The 22,604-nt window shown below is 38.9% G+C and overlaps 1 protein-coding gene across 2 annotated transcripts in view; it reads right to left on the bottom strand.

Moving 5' to 3' along the window:
* The window catches only part of LOC105490397 (collagen alpha-4(VI) chain-like), a 105,743-nt gene that overhangs the window by 38,438 nt on the left and 44,701 nt on the right, over nucleotides 1-22,604 (bottom strand). For both annotated transcript variants that reach the window (XM_071090893.1, XM_011755950.2), the window contains exons 17-26: nucleotides 21,987-22,040; nucleotides 18,981-19,043; nucleotides 18,560-18,625; nucleotides 12,161-12,214; nucleotides 12,008-12,043; nucleotides 8,724-8,786; nucleotides 6,721-6,783; nucleotides 5,566-5,628; nucleotides 4,994-5,056; nucleotides 2,487-2,537 (exon numbers count right to left, since the gene is read on the bottom strand). In XM_071090893.1, the coding sequence (XP_070946994.1) occupies nucleotides 2,487-2,537; nucleotides 4,994-5,056; nucleotides 5,566-5,628; nucleotides 6,721-6,783; nucleotides 8,724-8,786; nucleotides 12,008-12,043; nucleotides 12,161-12,214; nucleotides 18,560-18,625; nucleotides 18,981-19,043; nucleotides 21,987-22,040 (576 nt within the window). The remainder of the gene's footprint in view (nucleotides 1-2,486; nucleotides 2,538-4,993; nucleotides 5,057-5,565; nucleotides 5,629-6,720; nucleotides 6,784-8,723; nucleotides 8,787-12,007; nucleotides 12,044-12,160; nucleotides 12,215-18,559; nucleotides 18,626-18,980; nucleotides 19,044-21,986; nucleotides 22,041-22,604) is intronic.

Raw genomic sequence — 22,604 nt, 5'->3', positions numbered from 1 at the left:
GGGTGAGGCAGGAAAGTGTCATTATACTAGTCTCCACTTTTATTTATTTTTGAATTTTTCTGTAATAAAAGGTTAACAAACAAAAAAACAAGATGAAATGTGTTTGGGGACATGCCGATTTTAAGATGCCTGTTAGATGACCAAGTGGAAATATTTTTAGAGTTTGGGATATCAGTCCAAGTGGGAGAAATAAAGTGGAGATAACAGGATAGATGGTTATTGATGACATGGAACTGGATTTCCCCAAGAAATGCCACGTGAGAGGTGAGTAAAGAAGGAAGAAGGTATGAGAATAGAGCTTTGAGTCTTCCAATACTTAAAGGTCAAGAACATCCAGAAGATCTAGCAAAGCAGGATGAGAAAGAGAAGACAGTGAAAACCAGGAAAATAGAATGTACTGGAAGTTGAGGGAGGGAAAAAATCAGGAATAAACCCATGATCAATCTGTCAAATGCTGCTGAGAGATGGAGCACAATGAGGGCAGAGAAGTGACCGTTGAATTTAGCAACATGGCATTTACCTCAACTAAAGCAGATGTAGTTGAGTGGGGAGGGTCAAGAAGTGAAGGCTCAAGTGTCAGTTTTTCAACCTCAGTGCCACTGATATTTTGGGCCTGATGGTTCTTTGTTGGGAGGGGCTGTCCTGTGTATTGTAAGATGTTAAACAGCATCTCTACCCAGTAGATGCCAGCACTCTCTCCTTGAGTTCTGACAACCAAAACATCTCCAGACATTGTCAAATGTCCCCTGGAGGGCAAAATCACTCCTGTTGAGAAGCACTGGTATAGACTGCTCCTTCAGTGAGTTTTCCCCAGGGGGAAAAAAATGGACCGAGAGCCTCGGAAAGCAAAAGGGAGTGGAATCCAGTCTAGGAGGCAAGGATTAGTCTTAGATAAGACTGTGGACCCTCGTCCATAGCAGTAGGAGAGAAGGCAGGGTGTATGGGTACAGAGGCAAGTAGGTTGGCCTACTTGGTGGTGAACATTTATAGAGGTTCTTTTCTCACTGCTTCAATTTTGTTCATGAAATAGGAAGCCATGATAATCTCCTTTAAGTATTGAAGACAAAGCAGATCTTGGAAGTTTGAGGAGAGAGGAGAGGGTGTAAAATAGTCAATTTAGAGAGAAGGAGAGTGAACAGATTAAAAAAATGTACTCAACTGGCCAATCAGCAATATGGGACATTGAAAATGAGGCCATTACATCTTGCAAAGAAAAATTCATGCAAATATGGACTGAATCTGTGTTCCATAATGTTAGCTGTATCACAATAAACAAAAATTGCCCTTGTGCTTAGCTCCAAATTGACATGTAGCCCAAACAATGCACATTTGAATTTTACCCAGAATTTGCCTGCTATGCAAACTTGTCTGTAGCAAAGAAAAATTTAGTTTACCTGGATGGGATTTCAAGGGACTAGCTTCCACATTCAGCTCTGCCTCTAACTAGCTGTGCGACCATAGGCAAGTTACTTCACTTCTCTAAGCCTCAATTTTCTGAAATGTAAATTGACAAAGCTAAGCTAGATGATCACTGAGGTTCCCCATAGCCCATCATTCCATAGTATTTACTGAAAACTTACTATGTTTGAGGCATTTTTCTGCTCAATAAAATGGCAGTGGTGCCATCTTGCAGCCACAGGGAAACAAGAGAATTGCAGAGAAGCCAGCCCAGAATCCTGACATCATTAAGCAACTATCACTAAACATCCTAGTGATTTCTTATTTTGTGAGGCAATACATGTAACTTGAAGACTAAAGCATCCAGAATAACAGTGGGTATTAAGATTTGATTTGCTCAACAAGTTCCATGTGACCTCCATGCTTTAAGACCTGTCAGTGACCAATTAACTACATATTAAAATACAAGCTTCTTACGAGAGTGGCACTCATTCATTCAAATACACTTATTGAGCACCTACTCTCTGCCAGACTCAGTTCCAGAAAAACAAAAGTGCAATGCTACTGTCAGGTTTACAGCCTGGGGGATACAAGAACAAATTATAATACAACCTTGACAGAAAGGAGCTACTAGAGAAATATGAACATGCTTTAAGAACACAGAGTATAGGACCACAAATTCTGTCTGGGGAAGACCAAGGCTGCTTCCACAAGGAGAAGCTGGTACTTGAGTGGGTCTTAGAAACTGAGTAAAAATTGTCCAAGAGATGGAGATCAGGAAGCACATTCCAAATGAAAACACGAGCGTTTGTAAAGGCAAGGAAGTTGAGAAAGGGTCTGGCACTCCCAGAGCTGAGGTGGGAATATCTGACATATATGTGGAAGATGAGGGAAGAAGTTTGACTTTTAAATAAGAGAGCGACAAAATCAATTTCTACTTTTTAGGGAGGGAGCTCTGGTGGCCAAAACATTTTGTAAATATGTACAAACTGTTCCTGGCATACAACTTGGAAAATAACACTTATTTTAACAAAATAAAATAAAAACTATAGCCCTTAGTTCAGAATGTCCTGTAAGGTTACCCTCACCTTTGTTCCTTTTCTTCCTGGATGCCCATATCCATCAGAACCAGGAAGACCCTAAGAAAATGACATATAAGATGAATTGTAGAGTCATGCAGACCAACACTTGGTTGATAATAGTATCTGAACCCTTGGATAAATCAACAATGCAAAGAAGTAGGGATAACAATGGGGCTTGATGGAGACTGGGAGACTACCTTCATAGGACAAATACTCAGATTTGGAGAAATCTTTGAAAGACCACAATAGAAGGAAGTTTTTAGGGTTTTTAAACCCCCATCTGTACATCAGCAAGATGATACCTTGGTTGTAGGAAGCTATACACAACTGTACAAAGTTTCCCTTGGGCTAAACTTGCTTTCCTTGTGAGATAGAGTAAAAATAGAAGCTTTAGAATTGGTAAATCATCAGACAAAAGCACAGACTTTGGAGAAAAAGATTGGAATATAGGCAATATAGTTTAGTGGTTAAATGTACAGACTATAAACCCAGACAGACCCTAATTTTTATTGCAGTTCCAATGTTAGTTGTTTGAGTCACCCTAGGGAAGTTGCACAACCTCTATAAACTTCAGTTTCCTAATCTGTAAAATAGGGATAATAGTATCATCTACATTGTATACTTGTTGGGAAGATTGAGATTGTGTATGAAAAGTGCTTAGCACAATGTCAGGCACAGAGGCAGTACTTGATAAATGATAATTTGTCTGCTGCTGGTGGTAGCAGTGGTAGTGATGGTGTCGGCAGGCGGGCAGTAATGGTAGTGGTGCTGATGGTAATAATGAAGGTGGTGGTGATGATGGTAGTGATAGTGGTAGCAATGGTGATTGATGATAGTGATGGTTATGGTATTGATGGTGGTGGTGGCAATGGTGATGATGGTGATAGTATGGTGTTGCTGATGATGGTGATGGTAATGATGGTGGTGGTGGCAATGGTGATGATGGTGTTGGTGGTAGTAGTGATGGTGGTGGTAATAATGAGGATGATAGTGATAGTGACGGTGGTGGTGGTAGTGATGATGACAATGGTGATAGTGATAGTGGTAGTAATGATGGTAGTGGCGGTGGTGGTGATGGTGATGGTAGTGATGGTGATAATGGTGATAGTGATGGTGGTGATAGTGATGATGGTAATGGTGGTATTGATGGTGATGGAGGTGATGGTGATAATGGTGATAGTGATGGTGGTGATAGTGATGATGGTAATGGTAATATTGATGGTGATGGTGGTGATGGTGGTGGTGTTGATGATGCTGGTAATTGTGATGTTATTGCTGAAGATAATGATGATAGAGGTTGCAGCGGTGGTAATGATGATAATCATGAAAATGATGATACTACCAAGGAGCTTAGCATCTGTATAGACAGACAATGAGATTCCTGTAATAAAGAGTAAATTCAAAACCCTATAGGTGTTTTTTCTGAATGAACAAAGAATTCCCCTAACCCAGGTAGATCAGTTGAGAAGAAAAATTAAAAATTTGAAGACACAAAAAGATTCCTATGGTCTAAACAGGAAAGTCTGAAAGACTAGAAAAGAAAGAAAAATAAGAGAAAGAAGATTGCCAAAAATGAGTTCTTTGCAGGGGCTTGTGGGGGTGATAATGAAGTTTATTTGCTGTTACTCCATCTTCTCCTTGCTGAAGGATGTGCAGAAACTCCAGCATCTGCAACCCCCAAGACCCGAACTCTATTTTTGGAGATGTCTCTTGAAAATAGTCATAAAATAGCTAACTTGCTCTCCTGTTCAGGGTGATAACTAAGGTAAAAATGCATAGCCCTGTGTTTGAAAGTGTTGTTTTGTAGAAGGAAGTCTTTTATGATCTTTGGTCTCCAAAGATTATTTCTATGCTCTGAATAATCAAACCCATACTCTTAAAATTTTGCTGATCTGGCTCTCTTATTTGTTGTCCTGGAAAAAAAAATGTTTCATTGAACATATCTGTATTCCTAAAAGACTCAAATGCTCATAAAATATCATTGTCAAACAGATGAGAGACATTGGCACTTTGCTCTTCAATATGTGAGAAGGCAAAATAAATTCCAAGTCACCTTTGGAGTCTTAATTTATACAAGAAGTCTGAGAAACTGACTATTTCAATTCTTAAGAGCTCTGGTGATCATGTCATATTTGTAACCACGAGTTTAACTCATCAAGAATATTAAAATTTTGTGTTCACAGCAATGATGTTAAAGCCATTTCAATTTATTACATCAAGTTGGTGCCATTTTTGTTTATCAAACCTTTTTTCATAATTTCTTACTGGAATCTACAAGATAGATAAGACACATTAATGCTGTGGTAGATGACTCCATCAAAATTTGGCTTGGTGCACACTGAGATTTTTTAGACTATATCTACCTGATTTGCCTGATTTCTTGTCTCTGGTACCTATATTCTGAACTAATTAAAAGTGGTTTCATACATTTAAAAAGTTAGAATTTTATGTAAAATAAGAACAAATGGCAAACAAATTTAATCAAGAGTCCAAAACAGAGAAACTGGACTTACAGGTTGCCCTCTTGGTCCTTGTCGACCCTGTGGGCCTCTTTCTCCTACATCACCAAGCTCTCCCTTTTATTATAAAGAGAAAAGATCAAATTAATTTTATTCTATGAGATTAGGCAATTTTGTGTCATTTTCCTCAGAGATTTTACAGTCACTGTTTTCAAGTTTTGGTAGCATACCATACAGTCTAAGGTAAATACTTTTCTCTAGGCTTTGTTAAATATGAATAACTAACAGAGATAGTCACAATTTTGGTTCTGAAAATTAGCAACACCAGGTATGTGACATCAATTACAGAATTTTATATTACTATGGCTTTTTCTAAATTTGGATGTGCACATTTATATTTGTGGTTAATCCATATGTATATCTATCTGTTGATACATCTTTGTCTACTTATACATGTGATTCATTTTTCTATATGTTCATCTATATGCCTTGCCTTCAGTCAATAGAATCACCAACCTATCAGAAATGTAAACTGGAAATGATGATATAAGTAAAGATTTGCTTAAGAAAACCCAAGGGGTTCTCCTAAGCTACAATCAAGAAAGAGCGGGTTCTCTGACATTTACCTTCACTCCTCTTGGTCCAGCTTTTCCTTTTGAACCCTTTGGCCCTGGAGGCCCAGGATTCCCCTGAAACAAGATCATGGCCAAAATCACCACTAGGGCCACAAAGTTAACGTCTCTCTCTCTTGTTATTATTGAAATAGTCTGTAACTGGAATATGCTCATGAATCACCTTAGAGATGGAAGCTCAGCCTTTAATATTTAATACAATTAATTAATTCTATCCTCCAACACACAAAATGCATAATATACACACTTACACTATGGGCTGGGGGATTGGGATAGGGGAGCAGGAGGCCACATCTACCACATACTGAGAATTGAAGGAATCATTTCTATGCTACAGGGGGAAACATTATTTGATTAAGAGATCCAGAAAACAAAAACCTAGACTTTCACCTGCTCCAAATTGAGAATATTTTCAGCTGAGATTGACAACAATATAATCAGTTATGAGGCTAGATATTTTTTCCTGATCAAGACAGAAAAGAACAGAGCTATGGCTTTGGCCATCTTCGAGCTGCTATTTTCAGTTTACTGATGGAGACTCATTCCTGACTCTAACCATGCTGCTCATGTTTCTAAGCCATCTCAAATACTCACTTCCTCAGGAAGCCACTCTAATCATCGGTCTCAATCTATCTGAGCATCTTATGAATCATAAGACATTCCCCCAAGATATTAGGTATGGAGTAGAGCAGGCACTAGAAAGAACCAAGTTGGAGGTCATCAGTTCAGACACTTACTCTCTGGATGACAAGTCATTTAATTCCCCTTAACCTCAGCTTCCTTATCTATAAAATTGGTATAGTAATGCTTCCTTACATATTTGTGAGGAGCAGATTAGTTACTGATACTTTTATATGGTACTATTATTTCATCTTTTACTATAGCTAAATATGAACTTGTATTATATACCCTTGAGGTTTAAACCCATATCTCATTGATCACTATATCCCCACAACTTACCTAGAGTAGAAGGAGACACATAGCAGATGATCAATATCTACTGCATCAAATTAGCTCTTCTGGAAATTCCTGATATCCCCATATCCCGAACAAACAGTGTGGCTTTACGTTATTTATCCAGGAACACTCAGGGGTATGAATCAGCCAGTGTTAATGACTAGCTGCATGGTAGCTGTTTTACAAACCTACCTGAGCGCCCACTAAGCCTTTTTGTCCAGAAGTTCCTGGTGGTCCTTGCCTTCCTCTTGATCCCTGATCCAAAGATGAAATTAAAATTCAACCAATTTTTAAAGAGTCATTTATATTCCACGTAACCACAAAATCATCTTGGATGCCAATGGAAGCACAAATTAAGGTGCCCTGACCCATCACGATCTCATTTATCAAACTTTAATCAGGGAGCATCTGCACTCTGAAGCACCCCAGAACACTCACTTCAAACTCACTCCATCTGAAGCAGAGGGTGTGAGTCCTCAGCGTCTCTATTTTAAGCAATCTCTCCAGGTGAATCTCATGAGTACTAAAGTTTGAGAATATTGCTTTTATATTTGAATTCACTCAACTAATTTTAAATCCTAAAAGGGTGGTGAGAGGGCAGCGAAGCTATTGATCTCCATTGAAGAATGAACCTTTTCCTTGTACACACAAGGGTTAAGGACAAGAGATTGTGTTTTCGATTTGATCAAGAGCCAAGGGTGCATTTAAGTGGCTTAATCTCTCTGACTACACTGCTGGGGATTTGCTAATTTTCTCTCCAATCTATTTTACTTTACTGATTTTTGACACTTTAATATTTTTCCAGCTTTTCTGAGAAACACTTTCCTATTAGAAGTATTGATTGATCATGGCTTCTACTCTCCTAGGTGAGGTATTGACAATCATCTATTTAAATAGACCATCACTCTCGCATCCCAGCGGGAAGGTGAGAATTAAGGAGAGGTTTTATTGATTATCTTGCTCATGGTTCCCAGCATGACTTGCTTCCCTTCCAACCAGCTGTGTAATGAAGTGGATATAGACAGGAAAGCAGGGACACAACTGTGGTGGGGGGTCCTGAGCTAGTCATCAAAATAAAAGGGAAAAATATACATCTTTTTGTTGCTTTCCCTTCAGTTCAGATACTATTTTCCATCGTAAAATAAGCATAGTCTCTAATTACACGTTGACTACCCATTTTTTTTTCCTTGGTTCCTTTAGCAAGCCTAAGAGCAGCAGATACCTTCTGAAATTATCATCTGACACTCATAGGATTTTTAACTATGGAGAATGATTCGATATGTTAGTAAAATTTATTGTTCCAAAGTTCTTCAATTTGAGTATACTTAAAAACAATTTGACTTTTAAAATAAATACATATAATGTGTTCCAGGAGGGCTATAGAATGACAGGTTTGGGTTATGCTTAGACAACGCCGAAAGAACTGGTTGAAAGTTTAAATTTCCAGTTATCATTTGACAACCTAACAAAACCCCACTGGATGAACTTCTTGAGGGCAGGACCTTTGCCTTAATGGTATGAATGTCCCAGGTCTATTAGCAGAGTGCCCTGTGCATAATAGATACTCTGTAAACACTTTGCTGATTTTTCCTACCAAATTGAATGATGGGGGTCTCACTGTGTTGCCCAGGCTGGAGTGCCATGGCACCATCATAGCTCACTGCATCCTTGAACTCCTGGGCTCAAAGTGACCGTCCTGCCTCAGCCTCCCAAGTAGCTGGGACGACAGGTGCACACAACTATGCCAAGATACGAATACAATTTTAGTAAATTAAATAATATTTGAATACACAGCTTCAGAGGCAGTAATCAAGAGCACTGATTTTGTAACTATACTGCCTGAGTTTGAATCCCAGCTTTATCACCCACTAGCTGTGTGACCTTTGCCAATTTACCTAACTTCTCCATTCCCTCTTTATTTTTCTCCTGTAAAATGAGGATAATAACCTCCCTCCCATTGAAGAATTAAATTAGTTAATACAAGTGCTTTAGGCAGTGTCTAGAACATGGAGGTCAATAAATATTAGCTATTGTGGTTTAATCTTTTCAGAAAAGGGGCTGTACAATTTTCTTTGGGAGGCCCTGGAAAGGAGGCATCCAAAGCCATTCTGATTTACATCAAATTATTATCAAACAATGAAGTTAAAATTTCAAACAAATATCTTCAGCACTAAAACCAAGCTCCCAGATACAACCTGTGAGCCTGGATACCCAAGCTCTCCTTGGTAACCCTGTTCACCGGATTCTCCTGGTACACCCTGTCAAAATGAATAAAACTTATAGTGAGTTCACCAGCTATTTTTAGTGTTCATATTGAAAGTAGATTTTTCTGCAATATATCACTTGAAACCACAACAGAAAGACTCAAACAGTATTTGACTGGTAGTGATCAATCCTCTTAGGAGATGAAGTTGAAGAGGAAATGTGGGTGTTTACACTTATCTTGGGAAAAGGCAAGACTAGATTCTTAGGGCCTTTCTCAGTATTTACACATCTCCTTTCAATGTCTCAGCTAGTGATGGGAGCAAAAATACTTTGTTTAAATAACCCAAACTCTTATTTTGTGTAATAACTGGTTACTAAACAGTCCTTCCTTTTAAGACATACAGACTAAACGTTCAAGGGCGCTAAGGTCTTTTATTTCATACAAGGAAACTCAGAATGTTGATCACAGCGATAAACATGACACTCTGAGACAAAGGCACACAAAGTGCTTGAGAAAATAACAGAAAACTGCCTTTAAAACCCTACAGACCTTTATGGCAAGAAGCTAGCTCTCTAGGCAAAGGGTGAGTTGTTAAAATGATTCATTCTACCACTGATTTAATTTATCCTGCAAATTAATATTTTCATTTCTGCAGAGAAGATATGTTTTCCATGATTGAGGATAACATCTATTTTGTGAATTGTTTTGCCTTCTTTTTCATGTTGCTCACATGTTGACTAGATTATTAATTATTCATAGCTATGCAAAGAGCAAAAACTTCAAAGTCAGAATTCAATCAATATATGGATCAATTACTTGTACTTCATCAGTTTTTGAAACTATTCAGTACTTCTATTAATCATTCCTGTTATGTTATTCCACTCTTTAAGGTTGATTTCTAGATTTATAAATATGAACCAAATTTTAAAAGGAATACAGCTAGAAATTTTGAACCAGGTTATGAAATGTGGTCTAATTTGCATATCACATTAGTGATATTCATAGTGCAACATTTATAAAAACAATGTGGCTATATATAGGAATGTTCAGACTCCATCATAACTCTATGCTTATACATTTATAGTAAGAAAATAATTTGAGTGGAGCAAAAGTGAAAACAAAACAAAAAACCTATAATACACATCTCTGATGTTCTTCACATCAATTACCATGATACCCAACAAAACAGAAATTACTTAAACACTCAACATAAGAAAGATTAGTAAATCATGGTACTTCAATAGAGTAAAATATAATGTTCTAAAATGATAATAGGGAGATTTGGAAACAGGAAAAAGCAGAATATAAAATGTTACATACACTGTAATAATCCTCTATTTTTTACACAAGAGAACAGAAAAACATGAAAATACTTGCACAGGGGTGGTGGGTTTATGTACCTTTAAAAAAATTAATAATATTCTCAATTTTATCATCAACAGCAAATTTAAAATCTTGCCTTATTGCCAAAAAATGTATGCATCAATTTGTTTGGCATAAATATAACCTTTTCCATAAATAAACGTTTATTTAGAATTCTACTTTATTACATGTCTTGCAAAGGCCAGCAGATCTAATTGAGCCATATTTTCCCAAAGTCCAAGGAATGCTGTAATTTGGAGTTATAGGCCTATATGACCAGTGCTCCAATGTTGAGTCAACTAGCAAATCACTGACATGTTGGATAAACCCAGTTCATCCTGAAGCCTGCAAATATTTGTAATTATATCTCTTATTTTAAAAATCAACTATACTATAAGGCCATAGTCACCAAAACAGCATGGTACCGGTATAAAAATAGGCAGATAGAGCAATGAAACAGAAATAAATGAAATAAAAAATAGAAATGAAAGCCCTACTCTAAGATATTAGGATATTAGCTTCTTTTCAATCTAAATGAAACTTTATAGCAGAGTGGGGAGGAGGCAGAGAACCACACAAACTTTCCGTTTTGCATGGAAAAAAAAATCGCCATGGAAACTTTCAGTGAACCTCAAGCAACCTCAGACAGCCCAGCCAGCACTCCCCTTGACCTCAGAGAGAACAATTTAAAGCCATAAAAGATAGACAATGGGACTATATTAAATGAAAAGCTTCTGAACCGAAAAACAAAAACAAAACAAACAAACAAACAAAAAAATGAGCAGAGTGAAGAGACAACCTGTTGAATGGGAGGAAATACATGCAAACTATTCACCTGACAAGGGATTAATATCTAGCATATACAAGGAACAAACAATTCAATTGCAAAAAAAGCAATCCCATTAAAAAGTGGGCAAAATATCTGAACTGACATTTCTCAAAAGATATACAAATGGCCAATAGGTATATGAAAAACTGTTTAACATCACTGATGATGAAAACCACAATGAGATATTATCTTATACCAGTTAGAATAGTTTTTATCAAAAATACAGAAAATGACAAATGCTAGCAAAGATGCAGAGAAAAGGGATACGTATTTTTGGTAAGAATATAAGTTCATACAGTTATTATGGAAAACAATATAGAGATTTCCCAAAAAGTTAAAAATAGAACTACCATATGATCCACAAATCCCACTAATGGGCATTTACCCAAAGAAAAGAAAGTTAGTATATCAAAGGGTTACCTGTACCCCCGTGCTTATTGCAGCACTATTCACAATAGCAAACATGTGGAATCAACCTAAGTTTCCACCAACAGATGAGCAGATAAAGAAAATGCGATACATATACACAGTGAAATAATATTCAGCCACAAAGGAGAATGAAATCCTGTTATTGGCAGCAACATGGATGGAACTAAAAGTCATTATGTTGAGTGGATAAGTCAGGCACAGAAAGACAAATATCACAAATTCTCTCTCACACATGAGAGCTAAAAAAGTTGATCTCATGAGGTAGAGAGTAGAATGATAGTTATCAGAGGCTGAGAAGGGTGTTGGGGGTAGGGAGAATCAAAAGAGGTTGGTTAATGGGTAAAACATACAGTCACATAAAAAGAATAAGTTCTAGTGTGTGATAGTATAGTAGGGTGACCATAGTTAACAACAATACATTGTACATTTCAAAATAGCTAGAAGAGAATATTTGAAATGTTCCCAATATAAAGAAATAATAAATGTTTGAGGTGATAGATGTCCTAAATACCTGGGTGTGATCATTATATGTTCTATGTATGTATCAAAATATCACATGTACCCCATAAATACATGCAGATATCATGTATCAATAATAAATACAGTAGTCATATGTGTGGAAAAAAGAGCAACTCTTTCCAGAAAGCACTGACCTTTAATCCTGGCAGACCTCGCCTTCCTATTGTCCCCTAAGAAAAATGGAAAGCAGAGACCTTAGAGAAGGATATAAATCAATTTTCACCCCAGCCTACCATCCTCTTCCACAAAGGCAGGGGATATACACTCCTCCGGCTGTTAACACCTACCCAAGGGCCGACATTTCCAGGTTCTCCCTGAGGTCCATCAAAATTAGAACTTCCCTGAAAAGTAAGAAATAAAGGGAAGATCAGAAACAAACAACAGCAAATGCTAGCGAAACTCTTTGTCCAATACAGAAGGCACTAGGTAGACGTACCACTTAAATTTGCACCAAATTAAATTAAAGATGTAGTTTCTTTGTTATGCTGACCACATTCCAAGTGTTCCATAATTCCATATGGCTAGTGACTACCATATTGGACGGCACAGACACGGGATATTTCCATGATCTCAGAATGTTCTGTTGGTCAGTGTTCCTCAAAAAGCAAATGGCATTAAATTCTGATGTTTCAAAATATCCGTGTCGTAGGCATCTTCCCCCAGAGACTGCTCCTTTGATGACTCCTTACAGTTCACCACGCTGGGACCACAGTCACACATAGTCTCCAACAAGCCATGCTTAATATTTGAAAATATTGGCACTTCTCTTTCTACCTGTATCACTTAGGGTCCTGAGTGGCAGATAGAAACAGAAGGTAGAAAAGCGTCTCTCTGAAGACATGGGTGATCAATATACACAGATGCTGACAGAGAGAGAGAGAGGTTATATAGTCACAGTGAGGAAAGATTCCAGTGTTCTCACTTCTTCGGGGTCAGAAGTGAAAAAATGAGTATTGTCCAGAGAAAAAAATGAGTCTATCTTTTAAGAAAAATTGAAACCATGTGAGATCCCAAGTAGGGGTACTTCAGATAATTATTTCATAAAGTTACATGCTAACTCAATAAGAATACACAAATAGGGAAAGAATGTGAAATAACAGAAACAAAAACATTTTGTGCAAAGCTGTTCACCCAACTATTATTCATAATGGATTAAATTCTGAAACAATTTAAACATCCCATAATATGAGGGAAGTGTTGATCAAATTATGGTAGAAACACTTATTGAAATAGAATGCAACAATTAAAAACTGTTCTTCAAAAGTTTTTAAAGTACATAAAAGTTTGTGCTATAATGCCAAAAGTATTTAGCCTGAATCTAGTTATGGGGAAACAATCATACAAATCCTAATTGAGGGGTGTTTAGCAAAATAACTGGTGTACACTGTCAGTGCCATGTAAACAAATAACTGAGCAAATGTGATGAAAGGGCACTGACGACACAGGACAGCTAAAGACACCACTTGGTCCTCAGCTGGATCCTGGAACAACAGCATCAGCCACAGAGGACACTATTGGGGTGTTATGGACTCAAGGTTTGTGTTCCCCCCAAAATTCATATGTTGAAATCCTAACCCCCAATGTGATGTTATGAGGAAGTGGGGCCTTTGGAAGGTGATTAGGCCATGAGGGGGGAACCCTCATGGTGGGATTAGTGCCCTTATAAAAGAGGCTTGAAAGAACACTATAGCTCTCCTTCTGCCACATGAGGTTGCAGCCAAGAAGATGGCTATGAACCAGGAAGCAGTCCCTCACCAAACACTGAATCTTCCAGGACCTTGATTTCGGACTTCCCAGCTTCCAGGACTATGAGAAATAAATGTTTGTTATTCAAGCCACCCAATCTATTAACTCTGTTACAATAGCCCAAACTGCCTAAGACATGGGGCAAGTGGGAAATTTTGAATATGGACTGCGTATTAGAAAATAATATTGGCCGGACACTGTGGCTCACACCTGTAATCCCAGCACTTCGGGAGGCTGAGGCAGGCGGATCACTTGAGGTCAGGAGTTCGAGACCAGCCTGGCCAATATGGTGAAACCCCATCTCTACTAAAAATACAAAAATCAGCCAGCATGGTGGTGGGCACCTGCAATCCCAGCTGCTCTCAGCAGGAGAACTGTTGAACCCAGGAGGTGGAGGTTGCAGTGAGCCATTGCACTCTAGCCTGGGCATCACAGTGAGACTCCATCTCAAAAAAAAAAAAAGAAGGAAAGAAAGAAAGAAAAGAATATTGTATAAATGCTTAATTTCACGAGGGTGATGATTATATTATGTTTATATAGAAAATATCTTTTGTCTTACTTGTTGAATATTTAGAGGCAAAGTGTCATGAAGCCTTTAATTAATCCTCAATTAGCTCAGTCACACACACATACCCGTAAGTATTTGTATAGAGAGATATAAAGCAAATATAGCTAAAGGATAAAAATTGGTGTTTAGACTTACAACTACATTTTTCTGTAGATTTGAAATTTTTCAGAATGAAGAGTTAGGATAAAAGGTAACAGGTTAATCATGGACTATTTCAACAACACAGAGAATAAAATTAAGGTAAAGAAACACTAGGGGCTGGCATGTTGCTGCTACAAATGAGTTGGTTTTTCACTCTCCTTTCACTTCCTTTCTTTCTTCCTTCCCTCTCTCCCTCCCCCTCCTTCCTTCCTTCCTTTCTACATTCCTTCTTTCTTACTTCTATTCCTTCCTTTTTATCTCTCTTTCTTTATTCCATACAAGGGAATGGAGACGGGCTAGCAACTGACAGTATCCACAGCCTCCACCATAAGTGAGCTGAAGGCAAACCCAGTTCTACTAAATACTGAAAGAAAATGTAGCCCACTCCTTCTGAAGGAACTGAGGGTGCTGACGATGGACACTGTGTCCCATGTAAAGCGCACGCGCTCTCAGCCATAAAAGAGAACTAAATTATGTCCTTTGCAGCAACATGGATGCAGCTGGAGGCCATTATCCTAAATGAACTAATGCAAAAATAGAAAACCAAATACCACATGTTCTCACTTATAAGTGGGAGTTAAATCTTGGGTTCACACAGACATAAAGATGGGAACAATAGACACAGAGGACTCTGAAAGGGGAGGGGGGAAGGAGGCAAGGAGTAAAAAACTCCCTATCGGTTACTATGTTTACTACTTGGGTGACGGGATCAATAGAAGCTCAAATGTCAGCACCATACAATATACCCTTTTAACAAACCTGTACATGTATCCCCTGAATCTAAAATAAAAATGGAAATTAATAAAAAAGAAATACATAATTTTGGTGATATAGAAATATTCTACAAATTTGGACTCACTTTAAATATGGGGTTGTAACCTGCTTTTTTCACTTAATATTACATCATGGATGTTTTCCATATCATGAAATCGTCTTCTACATTATGTTTCATGGCCTAGCACTAATCCACTGTGTGGAAGAGCATTGTTTACATAAATAATCCTTTATTATTAGGTATTTAAATATTTTCAATGTTTTACTACCTTAAAAATCACTGCAATGATGATCGTTGGAGCTAAATCTTTGTGTTGCACCATGATTAGCTTCCAGATAAATTTCTAGGACTAGAAAGGGTAGATCAAATGACATACACATCTTTTTTTTTTTTTTTCTTTTTTTTTTTTTTTGGACAGAGTCTTACTGTCACCCAGGCTGGAGTGCAGTGGCACAATCTCGGTTCACTGCCAGCTCTGCCTCCTGGGTTCACGCCATTCTCCTGCCTCAGCCTCCCTAGTGCACGCCATCACGCCTGGCTAATTTTTTGTATTTTTAGTAGAGACAGGGTTTCACAGTGTTAGCCAGGATAGTCTCAATCTCCTGACCTCGTGATCCACCCGCCTTGGCCTCCCAAAGTGCTGGGATTACAGGCGTGAACCACCGCGCCCAGCTGACATACACATCTTAAAGCTGTGACAGACTCAGTTGGTGGCCTATAAAACAGGCCCTCCCTTCCTCTGTGCTAAGAAAATCTCTTTGGTCTTTTCAGTTTTGTTTGCGGCAACAACATACCGGCCTCCAAGGGATGAATTACGACAGGCCTAAGCCAACTGTGATGATCCCATTTCCTTTTGTGGGAGACTTGCTTTCTCTGGATCTCTTGAAATGGGGCAAGGGCTGGTGGGGAGCACAGGGCCTATTTTAGCTAATGAGCAATGGAGAGAATATTGCTGGGAGTAATTTGATGAAAGGAAAGCCCCTTTTCTCCTGGCATTTTATGCAAAGGTGAAGACAAAAACACTTGGAGCTGCTAAACCTGGGGACCGAAGGCTGACATGCTGAGGATGGCAGTATGGGAGGAAAGGCGCCAGGTCCCTGACGACATCACTGAGGCTCAATGGGACCATCAACTGATGTGCCAAAGTTGTCATCACCTATACCTGGGGTTATAAAATACGTGTATTAGCTAAACACTGCTAGTCAGGCTTTCTGTCATTTGTATATTTTAAAACACTAAAAAAAAAACAGTAATCCTAACTAATGACTGATGACTGATGTGCATTGCCTATTGCCTTCCAAAAAGGTTGTATTGATTTTCCTTCTTCCCGGAAGTGTTACTTCCTCACTTCTGACTGGCATGATTGGTTCTCCAAGCTTTCTCCAATATTAGGTATATAATAAAATTATTCTGCTTGGTCAGCGAGACCGCTTCATCAGGAAACCCTCTCCATCCAGACTGCAACATTTAATCCGCTCTTTGGTTCATGTCGGAAAGGAGCGGTTGCCCCCTGAAGAGCTATCTCCCAACAGCACTTAACAGGCTAGAACAGGGGTGTCCAATCTTTTGGCTTCCCTGGGCCACATTGGAAGAAGAAGAATTGTCTTGGGCCACACATAAAATACACTAACACTAATGATAGCTGATGAGCTTGAAAGAAAGAAAGAAAAAGAAAGAAAGAAAGAAAGAAAGAAAAGAAAAGAAAAGAAAAGAAAAGAAAAGAAAAGAAAAGAAAAGAAAAGAAAGAAGGAAGGAAGGAAGGAAGGAAGGAAGGAAGGAAGGAAGGAAGGAAGGAAGGAAGGAAAGAAAGAAAAGTAAAAGAGAAGAGAAGAGCAAAAAATCTCATAATGTTTTAAGAAAGTTTACAAATTGTGTTGGGCTACATTCAAAGCCATCCTGGGCCACGTACTGCCCATGGGCAGTGGGTTGGACAAGCTTGGGCTAGAATGTCAGCATCTACCAGCTGCAGGGTAATACAGCTGGTGGGAGTGATTTCTGTTATCTAAGTCTATTAAAAGACTGTTTAGTTACTACCATTTTTTGGCCCAGCATGGGAGCAGAAACCATAGGGAACACAAATGGAATATGTCACGGCACTGCCCCAGAGGGTTGCAATTTTTGTTTGCATGTACAAGTTAGGGATCTGGTGCTCAAGGTTAACCCTTGGCTAAACTCAGTGATGGAGACCTCAGAAAGCCGTGAACATGCAGCTCTTGCTGTGGCTGCGGTGCTGTGATGTACACAGCGCTGTACAGTTTGTCTAGAGGCTTAGGTTCCTTCCCAGCAGTAAAACCTTGAGCAAATCAGAGAACCAGCCTGAATAGACAGATCATGATCTTTCTTCTCACGACAACCACAACTCATGGAAGTTTTGAAATGGTTTCTCTATCTTCCTTCCCTCCTTCCAGATGGGTAAACTGGGGCTCACATGGGTTAAGGGTTGCTGTCCTGCTGCTCCCTTAGCTCAATTCCATAGCTGATTGAGTGGCTATTCACGGGGCTGTCTGATGTCAACTCACAGGAGAGGGTCTCAACAGGAAACCCTCTCAATGGGGTTTGTCCAAAACAACTGCAATTAACGACAGCATGAGATTCTTGCAGCAAGTCATGCTGGTTTTCTCACAAAGCAACATAATAATGACCTTGTTATAAACTGTATTTAACTCAGGCTCTAGACATATATAAAAGGAATGCAAACTAGCTAGAGAAGAGAGCCTGTGTCCTTTGAGCCTATAGTTTTGTCAAAGGATGAAAAACTGGAGTTCAAAGTCATAGAGGTTCCTCTCCAACTGCAAACATTTTGCTATGCAGACTTCATGCTTGGAAATTAGGAAAGATATGAGGACTGAAGCACTTGGGTTATTTTAGTCATTTTTCAGAATCATACATTTTAACATCTAGGACATGAAAATCTAAAACTGGCTGCCAAGAAGTTAACATCGATTAAAGTTAACAAGTCTTTTTGCTTCTGTGATGTCTTCTATCACAATGCTTCTAGTCTTCAGAACTAGGCAAGCATTTCACCTTAAAAAATGGCTAATACCCAGTTCACATCAATCAGCACTGCCTGTGACAGAAAGCAAGCCAGCACTGTAATGACCCAGAGTACCTTTTAAATCAATACAACATTATAAAGATAGAGAATTTAGGAACTAGAAATATCTTAGGCATTATTGAGTCTGGTGCTTTCATTTTGGAGATGAGGAAACCAAGGACAAAGGGTGTGATGTTGTAGGAGATAGAATTCGTACAGAAAAAAAAAAAACCTATGAATTAAGTATGCAAGGACGAGGATGTCAGTGGAGATTGGCATTCAGAGCTTCTATCTCCATAGACAGTGGATTCCCACAGGCTTGCTCTCTGATTTTTTATGCTGATCCTACCAGAATGCCCAAGTCTTCTGCCCCAGCTAGCATCTGTTCCCATGTAGCCCCCCAAGGAAACAGACCATCTTACCTGATGCCCACGCCTTCCTTTTTCTCCCTTAGGGCCTTGGACATAGCTATTAGTTCCAGGATCCCCCTGAGAAAATAAAGGGTTCATTACCTCAAATGGACAGAAAAGAAAAGAAATTATAGGAAGAATTATTTATAACAAAACAAAACAAAAAAATAAGGTACAACTGAAGTGGACCCTTTTTATTATCTGGACCTGCTCAAAAATCTCAGACATTTAATGCCATTAAAATTCCAACCTTTTTAAGAACTCAACTTTTCTATAAGTTTTTCCCTCAAATCTCTTATTTGTTGCAATACTAAGATAAGGTGAGCAGATGCTTTATTAATGAATAATTAATTGCTCTTTGCCTTTGTGTCATGAGCAAACAGTTCTCCAGTCCCTGGAATTAAAGCAGCAGAAATCCCCCAACATCACTCACAGGATCTCCCCTTAATCCAGGCTCTCCACGCTCTCCAGGTTGTCCTGGCGGTCCCGTCAAGCCCTTAAATCACAAAGAAAAAAAATGTGTCACTTTAAAAAATTACATATTGCCTAGGGAGAAGAGAACATTAAGAGGGAAAATAAGAATCAAATGAAAAGAGCAACTTAGTACCTGAATTTTAAAGCATTCACTGCCAAGGAGGTGAGATTGAAAGGTAAAGAAGGACATACTTTTACTGGCTATCTGCCACATGCTTGGACCTAGATGTGTGTTACCTCATTTAACCCTCACAACTCAGGAATTCACCGATTTGCATTTTGCAGGACCTGAGATTCTAGGAAGTTGGGCCTAGGTCTCCCTACCATCAAATTCTTTGATCTTTCCACCCCTTGGTGATGCTCCACACAGAAACACATGTTGTTGTTGTTGTTGTTGTTGTTGTTGTTGTTGTTGTTTAAAAAGGGGGTGGTGGTGAGCAGGGCTTTCTCCATCATGAGCATGGGCAGCAGCGGTAGAGCAAGATTTCATGAAAAAGAGAAAGGAGAGAACAATGTTTCCAGAGCTCCTGACTACGGCAGATCAGAAACCAGAGAGGTGAAGAAACTTGTCATAGGGCTGTGACATAATAAGTAAATGATGCTTCCCTTAAACCCTGCCGTGATCAGTGCCATTCCTGTGTAGTAGTGCCTACAGAGCCATGAACTGGGGAGAGGCTCCACCACAGGTGCCTTCCTCAGATGACATCACGTGCCTGGAGCTGGAGTGTGCGCATGATGAACAGATGGGATCACTGTTCTATAGCTTTCAGACACAAAGGAAATAAAATGTTCTCTAGACTCCAAAAGAAGCCACCTCATAATCTTACTTGAGATCTCTCCTTATCTCTTTCCTGGCCTAATATAATGGTAAAAGGGAGCTAGATAACTCTAGGTTCCAATCCTGCTATTTAATTTCCTACATAGGCAAATTTCTTTGACTTCTCCAAGACTTCATTTTCTCATTTGTGAAACAGATATGCCTAACTTACAGAAACAGTGTAGGGATTAAATAGAAGAATAAATTCAAGTGGTTAGGCATATGGTTCCTATTATGATTCACCCTACTTCTAGATCCCCCTTTATCTGACCCAGTCACTGGACTCTCAGAGTAATCTTCCAAACCTACAGCTTCCAACATGTGTCTTCCTTGCCTATAAACCTTCGATAGCCCTTGATTACTCAGCAGAAACAAAACTCCCAAACGTAGCATTAAATTGACTCCAAATTGCCCTTTCAGGCTTTCTCCCCACTCTTTATACTTTTTATTTTATCCTCCACGCCTATGAAATTAGGATCCTTATTTTTCCGAACCTATCATGATTTCTTCTAACTCTAACCCTTTCCTTGAGCCTTTTTCTTAAGCTAGAATACCCTGTGTCTCTCTCCCAGTCCCTCTCACAGAGGTCTGAGTGAAAAATGTCTTGATTTCCTGCATTGTCTGGAAAGCTGGAGTCCTCCCCACTCTTGGGCACCTGCTCAAATGCCACAGGGCCTTAGCATAGAAGTTGTTCTCTTGCCTCCCTCTGTCTTCCTTAATTGTTACCTATCTTTTAAATTTCATCCCATCTTCACGTCCTCAATGAAATCTTTCTGACTGCACAGGCTGGGTCAAATCCCCTGTTGTATTCCTCTCCATACCCTTATCTCAGCAGTAATATTTTATCTATTTCCAGGATTATTTCATTCATGTCTATCTTTTCCCATAGAGGCCAATCTTAAGATTCAGAGCCCATGTCTGTTTTGTTCCCCATTCTAGAATCATGTCTTGATTACAATAGATGCTCAATAAATTCTGATGATTAATCAAATGAAGAAAAGGGAGTCTACTTTAGTTTCCTCTCCAAGTCACTGTGCTCCCATTGGTTCTTTATTTGCACCATTGTTACATCCTGTAGCTTATCGTAAACATTTGACAGGTGTTTAATGAATTTAACTAAATGTAGCTGAAACTGAAGGCTCTCCGGTGTTAAGAAAGTATGCCATCTCCCACCTTTCCAAAGTCTGATCCATAAACTTCAAGTTAGAAATTAAACCTCAATAAAGAGCCATGTCTTCTGACTCTCCCTGTTTCACCCATCAGGAATTCAATCCACATCACTAATTGTGCACCCTTGGAGTAAAAGCATTAGTCTAATTTCATGAGGAATACAAAGAAGCATAAGCAAATGAATTACACCCTTTATGTCTAATCCTATCAATCAATAGAAGCTGACTATAGTACTGTGTTGAGATGAATCCTTCAGCCATGTTGGATCCCATAATTGGTTAGTATGTCTGCCATGGGCACAGGAAGGGAAGGTTGTGGGACATATGCTAGGTATCTGCCATCCCTTACATGGAAACAGAATTACCATCAGGAGGAAGTGTGTAATCACTGTCAAACGATAGTATAAATAATTGCAAGGATATAGAGAAGGCAAAGATCACTACAAACTGACATGCCAAGGAAGCTGTTGTGAGGAAGAGAAAGAGGAACTGGGCGATGAGGAAAAGGTGATATTCAGATTAAGCACTGAATATGGAAGCAAGAAAAAGGCATTCCAGGAAAGGCAGCTGGCATGAGCAAAGACACAGAGGTGCGCATGCATAAGCAACATTTCAGAGACAGTGAGCCTGGGAAGGTATTTCTTGACAGAGATTTGTAAAGAATGTGGTTGAAAGGCCTTGGATGTAACACTAAATCATTGGCGACAGGGAGCCATGAGAAACTTGAGAGATAGGGAGTGACATGATCACTCTTCTCAAGCACAAAATGTTACATTACTCATTCCACCATCAGCAAAGTCAGACCTTAGGTGAAGCTTCCAAACAGCTATCTCATATTAATTGCCCTTTAGCTCTCCATTTAACTCCATAGGATTTAAGCCACTAGATGATTTTTTCCCACAGTTTCCCACAGTTTAAAAATAAACTATCCATATCGGGTTACTCAATAGGAAAGTGAAAGAATATCATCATACTTTACCCGATTTCCCCTATTTCCTTTTTCTCCAGATGACCCTGGGATTCCACGATTACCCTAAAAAAAGAAAAATGAACATACAGACAACCTGTCTTTTATTAGTCCTACTAAAATTTTTCTTTATGTATTTTCACAATTCTAGCCAAGAGTAGAAAGTACCTTTACTACTCTATTTCTGACAATGTGACAGATTAGATGTTTTGAATAACCCTCCCACTGAAAATTTAAAATTCCAGATAAATTAAAATATATTTCGTATACATTAAAAATCTGATTTAAGGCCGAATGCGGTGACTTACGCCTGTAATCCCAGCACTTTGGGAGGCCGAGGCGGGTGGATCACCTGAGGTTGGGAGTTTGAGACCAGCCTGACCAACATGAAGAAACCCTGTCTCTACTAAAAATACAAAATTAGCCAGATGTAGTGGCACATGCCTGTAGTCCCAGCTACTCAAGAGGCTGAGGCAGGAAAATCACTTGAACCCGGGAGGTGGAGGTTGCAGTGAGCCGAGATCACGCCGTTGCACTCCAACCTGGGCAACAAGAGCAAAACTCCATCTCAAACAAAAAAAAATCAGATTTAAAAAAATCCTTATGGTTCATAATAAGGAGAAAGCAAAA

This window comes from Macaca nemestrina, chromosome 2 (genome assembly GCF_043159975.1).
Source record: "Macaca nemestrina isolate mMacNem1 chromosome 2, mMacNem.hap1, whole genome shotgun sequence".
In the NCBI taxonomy this organism is placed as follows: domain Eukaryota; kingdom Metazoa; phylum Chordata; class Mammalia; order Primates; family Cercopithecidae; genus Macaca; species Macaca nemestrina.
Note: the sequence above shows the minus strand (reverse complement) of the source record. Positions and strands in the feature narration are given on the sequence as shown.